This window comes from Paralichthys olivaceus, chromosome 12 (assembly GCF_024713975.1).
Source record: "Paralichthys olivaceus isolate ysfri-2021 chromosome 12, ASM2471397v2, whole genome shotgun sequence".
In the NCBI taxonomy this organism is placed as follows: Eukaryota; Metazoa; Chordata; class Actinopteri; order Pleuronectiformes; family Paralichthyidae; genus Paralichthys; species Paralichthys olivaceus.
The window spans coordinates 16,689,624-16,703,505 of record NC_091104.1 but is presented as its reverse complement, the minus strand read 5'-3'; the positions used below and the strand labels follow the sequence as shown (position 1 = coordinate 16,703,505).

The window sequence follows — 13,882 nt, the reverse complement described above, 5'->3', positions numbered from 1 at the left end:
GAAAGGTTCAGTTGGAGTCAAGGATGAACTGTGTAGATTTTGGAGGTCGAAGGTGAATACGTTATCTCAGAATGAGAATCCTTTCAGATTTGGCACAAATGTTAACTTAGACTCACAAATGAACTAAATAGAGTTAGGTGGTCAAAGGTCAAGTTCACAGTGGTCTCACATAACATGGACATGATATCTCAAGTCTGCCTTTCAGGATTTTTGTCAAAACGTACACAATGTTCATGGAGACAGATCAACTAATTACTTTTTGGTCAAAGGTCAGAGGTCACAGTGACCTCATCAAATTGCTGTGGTTAGCGGAGGCATAAAATCCTAAGGCAGCAATTCTAGTGAAAGTGAATATTTTGGAAAGTAGCGAAACAGTTAATTGATTAATTTAAATAGGTTGAAGACATTTTAAATTAGTGAAAAGCATCACACCAGCCTGGTGAGGTCTATCGCACTGCGAGATACATTATCATACACAAAGCTAAATGGATTGTCCATTACAGTGTATTTTAAAACACTTTCTTCTTTCCTTCTCAAGGTGTGTGGACATTATGGAGCTGTCTGAGCAGGAGGACATGAGGATGTTCCACTACCACACCCTGAAGCTCTACTGTGCCCTCTGCGCTCTGGGCAACACCCGCGTGGCCCACGCCCTCTGCAGCCACCTGGACCAATCTCAGCTGCTGTACACCATCGACAATCAGTACCTGTCGGGCATGTTACGTGAGGGCTTCTACAATGTTCTGATCAGCATCCACCTGGAGACCGCCAAAGAAGCCCGACTCATGATGAAAGACGAGTTCATCATCCCCGTCACGGCCGAGACGCGCTCCATCCGTCTGTTTTCCGATGCTTCCAAAAAGCACCTCCCGCCAGGTGTGGGGCTCAGCACCTCGCTCAAACCCCGCCTCAACTTTGCCCCTCCCTGTTTCATCAGCACCAAGCGGGAGCAACATCTGTACAGTCCCCAGATCCCACTGGACGCTCTGAAGGAGAAAGCAATTTCCATGCTGACAGAGGCCGTTCAAGGCGGAGGGCACCACATCCGAGATCCTGTGGGAGGAGGCGTGGAGTACCAGTTTGTGCCAATCCTGAAGCTCGTTAGCACCCTGCTGACGATGGGCGTATTAGTGAGTGAGGATGTTCATAAGATCCTTCTGCTCATTGACCCCAATGTGTTCAGGGAAACACATGAGGAGGGGGCCACAGGGGCCACAGACAAAGAAGGACTTACAGGGGCAGAAGAGAAGGCAGTGGAGGCTGGAGAGGAGGAGGCAGCCAAAGAGGCTAAACAGCCAATCAAAGGGCTGCTGGAGAAGAGGCTGCCGGAGCCCGTCAAACGACAGGTAATAACCAGCACACGTGAACAGATCCGCAATTACCTTTAATGTGTTTAACCTGAATCTAAACCACTGAAGGTAAATCACCTAAACGTGTAAAATCAATGAACATCTTCATCTACAAGGGCCAATTCACTAAGTAAAGACCAACACAGCTGTGCTCTCAATCACATGCTCCATAACAGCTCCACTGTAATAGACCCATTCAGAAGTTAGTCACACATGAAACGGCTCCGTCTGCGTTTTGAGAAATTCCTCTCTTGGGTAAAAATGTCTCTTTAATAAATGATATAATGTGAAGCCATGAGGCTGTTTGTATGTATTCCTAATGGATTAGCTTGTAGCAGCTGAGTCTCAGCGCGCAACAGTGATGCAACCATATTTGTTTCCTCCCCTTTGTCTGTTCCCCAGATGTGCGAGCTGCTTCACTATTTCTGCGACTGCGAGCTGAAGCACCGCATCGAGGCCATCGTTTCGTTCTCCGACAGCTTTGTCTCGAAGCTGCAGTACAACCAGAAGTTCCGCTACAACGAGCTGATGCTGGCCCTCAACATGTCTGCCGCTGTAACGGCAAAGAAGACCAAAGAGTTCAGGTCGCCTCCTCAAGAACAGGTGGGGTCAGGCTGCAGTTGCTGCTTTAAGGAATTAGGAAATATGGCGATTCAAGTCATCACCCAAATGAATCAGCAACCAGTAAAGCAATGCAAATCAGTGTTTGATGCTGTGTAAATAACAAAACAAAGTTAAGCAAAGTTATTTGAAAAGTTACGAAGATGCATGTGTGTGTGTGCAGAGCTCCACTGTGACATCTTTACCCCAACAGTTTAATAAAAATAAAAAGATCACACCAATGTTCATGTGATTATCTCACGTCTTTGCCCTTGTTGATGCTCATGTGAGCTAAAGGTGCAAATGAGAGAGTACAAGTGCCTCATCCAGAGCTGGTGACTCGTTTCAGTAAAATTCACATGGGTCTAAAACTGACTGACCACAAAAAAGCCTGCAGGCTCGCTGCCTCAAATGACGCATGTAACTAGATAATTCATTACATAACTTGTGTAATTTTCCACATACGTGGCTAATTTCCTTCCCCATGCTTAGATCTCATTTTGGTTTTTGCAAGCTGAATTCACACATTTTGCCTGGAGAGTGAGAGCCGGTGCCTGGATTGTAGCTGAAAGCGCTCTCTTTGTGTGTATGAGTGTATTGAACGACGCCTCAAGGCAACTTCATCATTTTTGTCTGTGGTGTCATTGCTCCAGTGAGAGTGCAAACTCAACTGCGCGCATACACACATATGGTATCCCTTCAGGGTCACAGCTGGGGAGAGAGCTCTGTGCTTCTCAGCTGCTTTAATGACTCAGTGCCGAGGGAGAATCAGCTGTTTTCTTCTCTTTTATAATGACATCACATCATGCTCAGATTATTTTTGAACTTAAAGTAGGCATAAAATATCAGGCATGAGACAAGGATATTTTCACTACTGTGTTAATACAGTTTTCTGAATTCTTGTATCATTCTTGTTCATATTGTAGATCAACATGCTCCTGACCTTCAGTATGGGCGAGGACTGTCCGTGTCCGACAGACATCCAGGAGGAGCTTTATGTTTTTCACAACCAGCTGCAGCTCCATTGTGGTGAGATGCCAAATGTTTTATGAGCAGCTTTATCGGTTATCTTGATTATGAAATGTGTATTATTGTATTTAACACTCTTATATTGTTCCAACTGATCTGGTTTGGTCTGGACCTTCTGCCTCTTCCGTTCAGTCATATTCGTCCGGACCAACGGAAGCAAACTTTGTCCGTCCAAAAGAGGTGGTCCTTGTCTGAATCAAACAAAACCAGGATTCTGATCCTTTGCAGTGTGAAAACTAACCAATTGCAATAAGTTGAGACAGCATTAAACAATAAAAGAAGAAAAAGAAGCATCTCGCAGGATTTTTTGAAGTCTTCACCTCAGATGATACTAATGCTTTAAGGATAAGGAGGTTCACTTGGATGGTAGTAATGATATAATGATATTACAGTGGCAATGAATGAACAAAGTGAACTGGTACATTTCTCCATCCAAACGGAAAGGCTTTTCTTTTGTCTTTGCATTTTATTCAAAAAGGTTTGGACCATGGTCCAGACTTGAAATGATTTTAGAGTAAGAAACAAAAGCTTTTCTGTTGAGAAACAGAGAACATATACAGTAAGTGTGCATTTTTTCCTGAGCCTCCATTCAACTTCAGCGGAACTGCAGCCAAACCTTTCTCTCAGAAATGATTTCTTTTTCCCATCTCCGCATCTCCCACCGTCTCCAGGTAGACGAGTTATAGTTCAGTGCCTCTCAATGTTTTGATAAATAATTGAACTGACCAGCCCTCCATGCTGCTACTGATTTAATGGCAGTTTCAGCTGTGCTGCATAGTGTCGACATGTCATGGCTTTCTACACACATAATGCAAAAAAACAACAACACTTGAAATCATTAGGAAACAGGAGATACAACTCCTCCTACGCACAACACGACTAACCCCACAGGAGGGCGGGCTCTGCAGAGATATTCCTTTAATATGCTCCCTGTATTCAGTGTGTATGTTTTTGTTGTATAGGAATCCCTATGGAGGAGGATGAGGATGAGCAGGATACATCTATCAAAGGTCGCCTCCTAATGCTGGTGTGCAAGATAAAAGGCCAGTCGCACAAAGCAGAGGAGCCGACGGAGAAGGAGCAAGCTGCACCATGTGAGCAAACCACTGTTTGTTTAATATTATTAAAGTATTGCTGATGCTGTAGAGTCCCGGGTAAAAGAAACAGAAACACTCATGCCAATCATGGTGTTGTGACCCTAACAATATACTAAGACAGCAGGAAACTTGAGGAACTGCAAACTCATAAACTTTGTAAGATTCTAATTCTCAATCTAAATGTCTAAAACTCACAGTGTCCTAGTGTCCTTGAGCAAGACATTGTGTGTTGTGCCCTGTTTCTAAAACTACTTGTACAGTGTCTGTCCAGCTAAAGCACAAACGCTGAACTAACCACCAGATTTTTTGTGCATAAGCTTAATGCTTCTGTTTCTCACTAAAAAACGAGTGGATAGTTAAAAAGCTGCTATAGCACCCCTCAGTCCCGCCGGATGGCCGTCCATTTTCCATTTCCATTTCTTTGTTCAATTTCATTATGGTAATATGGAGGTGGGTGGAGAAGAGGCTCCGGAGTGAAAATCTTCCCTCAGCCACTCTGGGAGATGAGAGCAAAAAAACCTAGATGATAAAACCAAATCCCTGAATAGACACATGTACATGCAAGGCAAAAACGACACAATTAAGAACACAAATGGGAACAAAACCCATTTCAATCACTGCTCACACAACACAACAGAATAAATGGGGAACAAATTGTATCAAATTTTCTATGTCAAGCACCTCTCTTTGTAGGAGACCATCAATCATGTCATTTATTGCAAATGATTACTTAACTGGTAAAAACACTTTACCGTGTTCTGCTGGCCTTCAATTAAGAAAACAGATTTTGATGTTCAAGTCTTGTTCATCAGTATATGTCTCCATTTATGGCACCATTTTCTCTTATATATGACCTTTCATGGTAATTGCACTGTTTAGGCAATAAACCAAGAAATGCTTCTGCGTTTTATCTCTTATAGAGACTAACGAATGTGAATATTTTATTGCTTCTGAAAACCTGTCGGACAAATCTTGGTACAGTTATATCATCTCCATCTATTCTTGCTGGTAACAAGAACTGGCTAAGTTGCAGATGGATGAATTTAGGCTGAAATTCCAATGGGATTTCTGGTGTGACCCCAGGTTGAAAAAACAAGACTACTGCACAGATTTCTGTGGAGAAGGGAGGGTTTGTTTTATCCTTAAAGGTGCTTCGGGTGGTGGTTCTGGTCGTCTTCGCAGGGTTTTGTGTCAGCGCTGATTGATTGGAGGATTAGGGATTGGTTTGTGGAGATTGCTTTGTGGTGGCAGCTGCAGTTCCGGAGCACCACATCACTTCTTTAACGGCCGACGGCGTCAAAAACTGAGGGAACGGACAAATAGAGAGAATAGAATCTCTGCAGGCAAATGCTCTCATCTGCTGAAAGACTATATATTATATCTATATGGCAGTCAATAAAGGTCCCTCCGCTTCAAATTGAACGATTGACAATTCAGTTATATTCTCCTTTACCATTAAACCACCAGACACCACTGAAGTAGTTATTTTGAAGATGTATGTGCATGCACACAAGCATGCGGTGACGTCAATGTCAGACTAGTCTCCTGATTGAAAAATGATGGAGGTACAAGTCTGTAGAGGGAGCTCCTCTCCCCCACTGAAAACACTGCAACACCCCCGTTAGTAGTCTGGCTGATACTTCTGCATCACGTCAATACGACGTCTGACACAACCAACAAACGAAAAAATGTACCTTGTACACCTTTTCCACCATTTCAACCCAGAAATGGGCCAATCAGAGCAGACTGGGCTTTATTGGGAGCAGGGCCTTAAAGAGGCAAGAGCTAAGATCAAGTGTTTCAGACAGAGGCTGAAGAGAGGAGCTGCAGAGGAAAGTGATGTGTTTTCTGAACATGAGAGCATGAAAAACTAATAACCCACATTAACACGTACCTGAACATGAGCATAATATGCCTCCTTTAATACAACACCTAATTGGTTTTGGAATTGGATATATCGGATGTATTTCCCTTTGTGGGTAGAGTATATGTGAGAAGTGTACATGTGGCAGTTTTATGTATTCTGAAAACCAAAATAAAATCTTATATGAGAAGAGAAGAATTTGCCAGGTTGATGGAGTGAAGAAGACATGATATATTCTGGGCTCTAACTCCAGCTATAACTTCTCCTCCTCCTGTCACATCATTTCTCTCAGCGAGACTATAGAGGAGGTGCCGTCATCTTTGCCATTATTTCCCCGGAATGAAGTTAAAGGAGCGCAGGATTCATTTTCCTGTTCTGATGAATGGTTTCTCCTGCAGAAGCATTTAAAGCTCAAAGACGTGAGCAGGTGCCTTGGAGAAATCTGTGTGTGTGTGTGTGTGTGTGTGTGTGTGTGTGTGTGTGTGAGTGTGAGTGTGAGGCAGAGCAGAGCATAGGGATTGTGTATGAACTCTTAAACCATAAAAACTGCTGGCTTCTATCAGTGTAACTCTAGATGAGTCAGATTTGTTTGTTGGCGTGTAGTGAGGGGAAGTGCTGGAGGGGGGGGTGCATTCGGACAGACAGACAGACTTTGGATGGGAGGGGGGGCGAGCGAGTGAGTGTGTTTGATGGCGTGACAGAATGAGAGTCAGGTGTTGCGAAGCATGTTGGCCGAGGGGAAGAGATGTCGCTTCTCATTTTGGACCAAGACGGTGCTTCTGCACTTTCTCCAACACCCATGCAATTCACTGCGGCAGGATCGGTTGCCGCTGACTGTGACATTCTGTTTGCTACCCACCCCCCACCCCCACATACACACACACACACTCCCTCTCTCTCACTCACACACACTCAGATTTACATTGATTGACAGCCTGTCAAATAGTCTTTGGGAAACCAGCAATTCCAATCAACCAAATAGACGTTTTATTGCAAATACTTTTAAGGAAAATCAATTGTGTGCAAATTGCTCCATCTTTTATGGTTCTGAGTTGTTTTAATTGATGCCTTTCTGTCCGTTGTGTATTCATACTCCGTGAAGAGACACAAATGGGCTCGTGCGCCCTCACCCACACACCCTATTGATCCGGTTTTAATGAAGCCTTAAGGGTAACCCACATACGAGCTGTCCAAACAAATATCTCCGTTTATCCACAGAAGCAGACTGTCCTACTGTACAAAACTATTTATACATCGTCCACTTCCCCTTCCGCCTTGTTTCTTCCTTTTCACGTTACAGGGCTGCCCTCTTTCTGCTTCACTGACAACGTTGTGAATGATCTCGCAAACTGTGTTTTCTTCTCCGCAAGAATAGAAAGAAAATAACTGACATTGTTGAAACACAGCTGATTACATCTCCTTAGGAGGCAGCAGCTTTTAGCAGTGGCTGATACACACCTGCAGGCCTAGTTCTCCTGAGGACACCCAAAGTATTTTGAATAAGCCGTCATTTTTTTATTGTCGTTTTGCACTCAAGGTCTAATTTGCATCACTGAACCAGTTGGGGAATGCAGCCTTTGAGTTTCTTCTTCTTTTTTAAGAGCTTGAGCATCGGTTGTGTAAAAATGTGAGCAGCCAGTTAAGTGGCGGCTCCTTTAACATCACTATGATAGAGCTCTGTGTTCAAGTAAATGGGTGATAATGTGTGTTTTATAGATTTCCGTGTGTGCTTAACGAAGAAGTGCCTTAAGGAGGATTGCCGTGTTTTGCTGTGATCCAGGTTAATGGACGGAAGGTTTAAATATATTTCTCCTTAAGGCCAATAATATGCAGTTAAGGGTTATTGTCATCTGCCACTGTTTCTCTGCCATATGGAAATCTCATTGTTTAAAATGAAAAAAACAACAGTATGTTGACCAATCCTCTTCATAATTAGTAATTCTATATTGAGACACACACATTTGCTTTCTTTAGTTTAATCTGATTTACAAGTTTAGGGTGATTATACAGTTTTGATGATGTTTGACAGCAGCACTCCGTTTTAAAGGTCACTCTTTCAATTTTTGGTCTGCAAAGTCTGAATGAGTTTGAGAGATACTGAACCAAAGTTACAGAGGCAACAGAAATGTTTCAGATAAAAATGGAATACAAGTAAAACCTTACAAATCAGAGCGACTTGTCTGAACCAAACCTGTGGGTCAACAGCTGTCGTGATATGGAAACACTAAAAAGCTCTGTAGACTTTCTAGATTATATATATATGTATAATTTGTCAAGGCTCGGTGCTGACTGAGTCTGGTAGAACCCAAAATAGCTCCACAAGTATGTATTTTAAGCCGCACTAGTCATTATTGTCATGCTGACAGTTGATCAGACTATAGTGTTGAATTTAACGGTGCTCATTTCTATTTATTAAATCCACAGAGAATTAATATCCCACTCTGCAGCTCCCCTTCAGCTCTACTGAGAGCTGGGAGTTCAGTGTCTTCCAGCTCATTGTTTCCTCTTACCGCTCTCATCAGTGTTGTTTCCAGCAGCAGAGGGCAGCTGTTTTTAGGGATAAAGTTCTGACAAGCCCTCCCTATACATTACAATGTTACCTGCAGCAACAATCATCAAGACAAAGTTAGTGATGAACAGCTAGGAGGAGAACTTGGTGGAGACCCAAGAGCTAAAAAAGAGAGCCAACAATAGATTATTGAATAATAACTGTGTTCAGAATGTTCACACTGTTTGCTCATACCTTCTCCACGACACTGTTTGAGCCCATCATATGAAATATTGAGGTGTTACTGCACAGCTTGTTCCGCTAACACCAAGAGAACTACTGATGGTTTAATATGGTAATTTACAAAATCACTGCAGCAGGGGCTTCCAAACTGTTCAGTCCCTGAGACTCAAAATAACAGTGCCAGAGATTCATGACCCAAATTATGCCCAGAGGTTGTTGACGCATACAAAGGATATTGATTTGAGCTAGTTGTGCACACGTGTTGCAATGTTTCCTGCGGTTCTGCAAATTGAAGGGTCACGTGGGGGGGAATAAAATTAGAAAGCTGATGACAATGATGAATTGGTTGTTTTTAATTTGACAGCTTTTTGAAATATTTGTAACAATAATGGCTAAAAAAAATGATGATAGATGTCACATAATGAACATATGTTTAAGACATTTTTAACACACATAATACTTAGTATAGTGCTGTAAAACATACAGTATTACAATAAATCAACTAACTAATGTCCACTTTCCAACTGTCTTAGCCAATCTGAAGGAGCTGATCTCTCAGACGATGGTCAGCTGGGCCCAGGAGTGTCACATCCAGGACCCAGAACTCGTCCGTAAGATGTTCAGCCTGCTGAGGAGGCAGTACGACAGCATTGGTGAGCTGCTCCGGGCCATGAGGAAGGCTTACACCATCAGCGCTGTGTCTGTGCAGGACACCATCAACCTCCTGGCCTCCCTGGGGCAGATCAGATCTCTGCTGTCTGTTCGCATGGGGAAAGAAGAGGAGAAGCTCATGATTGATGGACTCGGGTAGGTTGCTGGACTTGATTCTCACCAAATCCTCTGTTTGATTAGAATGACACAACATCCTCATACTTCATTCAATGGCGTTTGTTTTTCAGTGAATGTGTTATATTTCTGTTTCCGTCTTTTTTCTCCCCAGCGACATCATGAACAACAAGGTGTTCTACCAGCACCCTAACCTAATGAGAATCCTGGGCATGCATGAGACTGTCATGGAGGTCATGGTCAATGTGCTCGGAGGAGACAAATCCCAGGTTTAACAACATCTATCTCTATATTTATATCTTCATCCAGTGGCACCCACAGCGCTCACTGCACCGCCTCGCCAGAAATGATCACTCACTAATACAAAGTTGTGCTTCAGTCCAGTTATGTGTGTGTGTGTGTGTGAAGTGTGGTCATGAGGTGAATGTGCATTAATGAAGAGGTGGTCTCGATGGGTGGGCTCTCTCCTCAGGCTGTGACGGGGGTTGAGGGGAGAAAGGGCAGAATGTGGCAGCCCAGCTGGCAGCATGTGATGGTGTCAGGCCTTTCGGACGTTAATTAGGAACAAAGTTATGCAGGAGGTCACTGCAGTAAACTCAGAATAATGCAACAACTTCACAGAAACTACAACCACTTGTTGTCACATCACATACTGTTTTTTTGTTCACTGTTTGGAAATACATGAGATTTTCTGTATTAGTTAAAAAACAAGCAGGTCAGATGTTTGACCCTACTCAGTCTGTGTGTGCCACCCTACAGGAAATTGCCTTCCCCAAGATGGTGGCCAGCTGTTGTCGCTTCCTGTGCTACTTCTGCCGGATCAGCCGTCAGAACCAGAAGGCCATGTTCGACCACCTCAGTTACCTGCTGGAGAACAGCAGCGTGGGTCTAGGTGGGTACAGCTCTCTGTGTCAGTCTTACTGACGATCAGCCCAGTGACTACTGATCTCACTTATGAAAGTGGAGAACATGCACTTGAAAATGAAGATGTCACATGGTTGTTAAAAATGTGAAAAAGAGCCCTACATGTCTGTAAAACCGCCTACGGCATGTATGAGACCTAAAACCGACAGCATCCTCATTAAAATGTCCGACACACTTCTTGACATCATAAGACTCACTCTGCAACTCTGGGCTCACACACATTAGACTCACACCTTAGAAGACGCGTGTGTGATTGTGAGTCTGGGAACACTGCGAATCGGCAAAGAGTGCGACTCATCTCGCATTCTGTTAGAAGATAGTGATGCCACAGTCTCAGTGAGCGCCCCGCTGGGCCAAGAGAGCGTCTCCCCTGGATGCACACACATGCATCCACTCATGAAGACACCCACACACACTTCTCAGATTGCTGATTAAAGAGGTGATGACAAGTAATGTAATAGTATAAACAAAACAAAAATGTAAGAGTGAAAAGTTTAATTCTTATGAGAATTATCTCTGTCCGAGGTTTCTACGTTTTTCCCTGAGGGTGTTTCGGTAGTTTTTCCTCATTCTTTAGTTGAGGGTTAAGGACAGAGTATGTCACACCTTGAACAGATTGTTAAGCCCTATGAGGCAAATTTTGGTTTGTGAATAAAGGCTATATATGATTGATTGTTTGTAAAACATACAAGATATGACCACAGATGTGCCTAAAGATCACCGGGTTGTTGTGGGCGCCACATGTATGGAGGCTTGGATCCTCCTGCATGTCTTCTGTGCTTTCACACTTAATTTTGTCCTTTCAAATAAAGGCCAGATTTTCTTTTTTAAAAAAGCTGGTAACACCACCCCCTGCTGTTTGTTAAAACATTAACACAGACACCGGCTGGTTGTCTACAGATGTTTAGACCTTAAGCAGTTGAACCTGCGTGTATGTGCTTTGTTTTGCAGCTTCACCAGCTATGAGGGGCTCCACTCCTCTCGATGTGGCTGCTTCCTCTGTGATGGACAACAACGGCCTGGCTCTGGCACTGGAGGAACCTGATCTAGACAAGGTACGACTTTTTGGTTCATTGTTACAATTACTGTACACATGCAAAGCTGTTTGTGAAGAAGGAGATACTCAGGCTAAAACCACCTTGAGTGACCAGATTAGATAGAATGTATGATGAACAGTATCTGATGTAATGTATGTGCTGTGTCTGCAGGTGGTCACCTACCTGGCAGGATGTGGTCTCCAGAGTTGCCCAATGCTTCTAGCTAAAGGTTATCCAGACATTGGTTGGAACCCCATTGAAGGAGAACGTTACCTTTCCTTTTTGCGGTTTGCCGTCTTCGTCAACGGTACATTTGCAGTTACCATCTTCTGTCTTTTTCTTTCTCTCGTTTACTCCCTCCTGAGGCAAAGTCCATCCAGAGTTTTACCTGAGGCTTTATTTTAGCACTAAAGACAGTGGATGGGCTGTATTTTTCTGCTCACATTAATTACGTATCTCCTTGCGGCTCTGTATTTACTAACACTCGTCCTTATTAATGGTTTGTCAGGTGAGAGTGTGGAAGAGAACTCCAGTGTCGTGGTCAAGCTACTCATCCGTCGTCCAGAGTGTTTCGGACCTGCCCTAAGGGGAGAGGGAGGGAACGGCCTGCTGGCGGCCATGAAGGAAGCCATCAAGATCTCCGAGACGCCCGCATTGGACCTGCCGGGCTCAGTCCAGGGAGTCAGCTCTGACGTGTAAGCCACAAAGATCAGGCGAAGCTTATCAAATCAATGCTGCGGATCTATCTTTAAGATTAGCTGTTCACCCCCCCCCCCCCCCCGTGACTTGCATCTTCCTCTTATCTTTACCTGTTCTTTTTCCACTCTCTGCTTTTTTTCACCATTAGATCTGCTGACGGGGATGACGAGGAAGAGGTTGTACACATGGGAAACGCCATTATGTCCTTCTACTCTGCACTTATTGATCTTTTGGGACGTTGCGCCCCAGAGATGCATGTATGTATTTTTCTGGAATTCTGTGCTTTTGAATTAGCTTTTTCTTCCATCGATTTTTCTCATTTTCTCTTGTGTTTTGCTTCTCTAGCTCATCAATAAGGGGAAAGGTGAAGCTCTGCGTATTCGTGCAATCTTGCGCTCTCTGGTGCCAACGGAGGACCTCGTGGGAATTATCAGTATACCACTCAAAATGCCTATCATCAACAAAGGTACGTGTCCACACCCCTTTAATTAGACATCCATCATGGGCACATGTCTCCCTCACATGCAGATGGAACGGGCAGGAAATCTGCACATTTGGTACAAGGCGGGAGTTATTGATTTCGTTTAGCCGCTCATGCCCTTTTAATCAGCACAACATTTTACTGCACACTCCCATAGCTCTGAATAAGCCCGATCATTTCTATAGCGAGCTGTCCTGCTCTATTGATTGATCTGCAAAAGCATGGAAAGACTCGCCTCTTAAATTTGCTGCTGTAAGCACCGGCACACAAGCTCTGTCAGCTGGCCAAGAGTGAAGATGGCCCCTGAAACCTCTGCTCCACAGTCTGCTGTATTCTGCCTAATGAAAACCTCTAATAAAAATGTACTTCACTGCTTCACACCTGCTGTCTCTGCTTTGTCACAATCTCTCTCAGACGTATCAGTGACGGAGCCTGACATGTCGGCCTGCTTTTGTCCGGACCACAAGGCCCCCATGGTGCTGTTTCTGGACAGGGTGTACGGCATTGAGGACCAGAGCTTTTTGCTTCACCTGCTCGAAGTGGGGTTCCTGCTCGACCTGAAGGCAGCTGCCACTCTGGATACGGTGGGTGGATGGTCTGCCTCTGTAGCGTGAACTTCATCAGGGCACTTCAGGATCAATAATATTGGGCAACCAGTTATACTCACTATGCCGTTTATTTTGAGGTGATTAATGTCATTGTTCTTTACTCAAATTCATCAACAAAAGTAGGCTAAGGAAATACAATCCTCCTCAGTCACCTTACGACATATAATTATCCAGTGTATGGTTTTACATTGTCTTTACTGGTCTAAAATAAAACTAGCTAAATTCACGCCCAGTGTCGACCCTGTGTCGATTCCAATTACAAACATTGCACAGTAACATGTAATAGGCATGGGCCTCTGTTGGAGCAGGAGAAAAGGGAGGTTATACATTGTGCAACTGTTGTGTCCTCCATGACCTTTGACCCCTGTCTTCCCACAGGAGGGGCTGTGCACCACGGAGACAGCCCTGGCCATGAACCGCTACATCGGCTCTGCCATGCTGCCCCTCCTCACCCGCTGCGCCCCACTCTTCGCTGGTACGGAGCACCGCGCCAGCCTCATCGACTCCACTCTTCACACCATCTACCGCCTCTCCAAGGGCCGCTCGCTCACCAAGGCCCAGAGAGATGCCATAGAGGAGTGCCTGCTGGCTGTCTGCAAGTGAGGAGCCTAAGGAACGCTCCATGAGTAGAATTAAATGTTTCGCTAGCTGCTCTCTGACTTACGGTATCTCAACTG

At 44.2% G+C, this 13,882-nt stretch overlaps 1 protein-coding gene across 9 annotated transcripts in view; it reads left to right on the top strand.

Annotated features, from left to right (window-relative positions):
• LOC109627894 (ryanodine receptor 3-like) overlaps positions 1 to 13,882 on the top strand; it is a 103,742-nt gene that overhangs the window by 59,005 nt on the left and 30,855 nt on the right. For 5 of the 9 annotated variants that reach the window (XM_069536350.1, XM_069536347.1, XM_069536348.1 and 2 more), the window contains 14 exons: positions 539 to 1,346; positions 1,752 to 1,952; positions 2,876 to 2,978; positions 3,941 to 4,072; positions 9,204 to 9,477; positions 9,611 to 9,725; positions 10,216 to 10,348; positions 11,332 to 11,435; positions 11,589 to 11,724; positions 11,926 to 12,112; positions 12,265 to 12,373; positions 12,462 to 12,582; positions 13,012 to 13,181; positions 13,584 to 13,804. In XM_069536350.1, coding sequence (XP_069392451.1) covers positions 539 to 1,346; positions 1,752 to 1,952; positions 2,876 to 2,978; positions 3,941 to 4,072; positions 9,204 to 9,477; positions 9,611 to 9,725; positions 10,216 to 10,348; positions 11,332 to 11,435; positions 11,589 to 11,724; positions 11,926 to 12,112; positions 12,265 to 12,373; positions 12,462 to 12,582; positions 13,012 to 13,181; positions 13,584 to 13,804 — 2,814 coding nt within the window. Of the gene's footprint in view, positions 1 to 538; positions 1,347 to 1,751; positions 1,953 to 2,875; positions 2,979 to 3,940; positions 4,073 to 9,203; positions 9,478 to 9,610; positions 9,726 to 10,194; positions 10,349 to 11,331; positions 11,436 to 11,588; positions 11,725 to 11,925; positions 12,113 to 12,264; positions 12,374 to 12,461; positions 12,583 to 13,011; positions 13,182 to 13,583; positions 13,805 to 13,882 lie in introns of all 9 variants that reach the window. The other 4 variants (XM_069536345.1, XM_069536343.1, XM_069536344.1 and 1 more) reach the window with 1 other exon arrangement.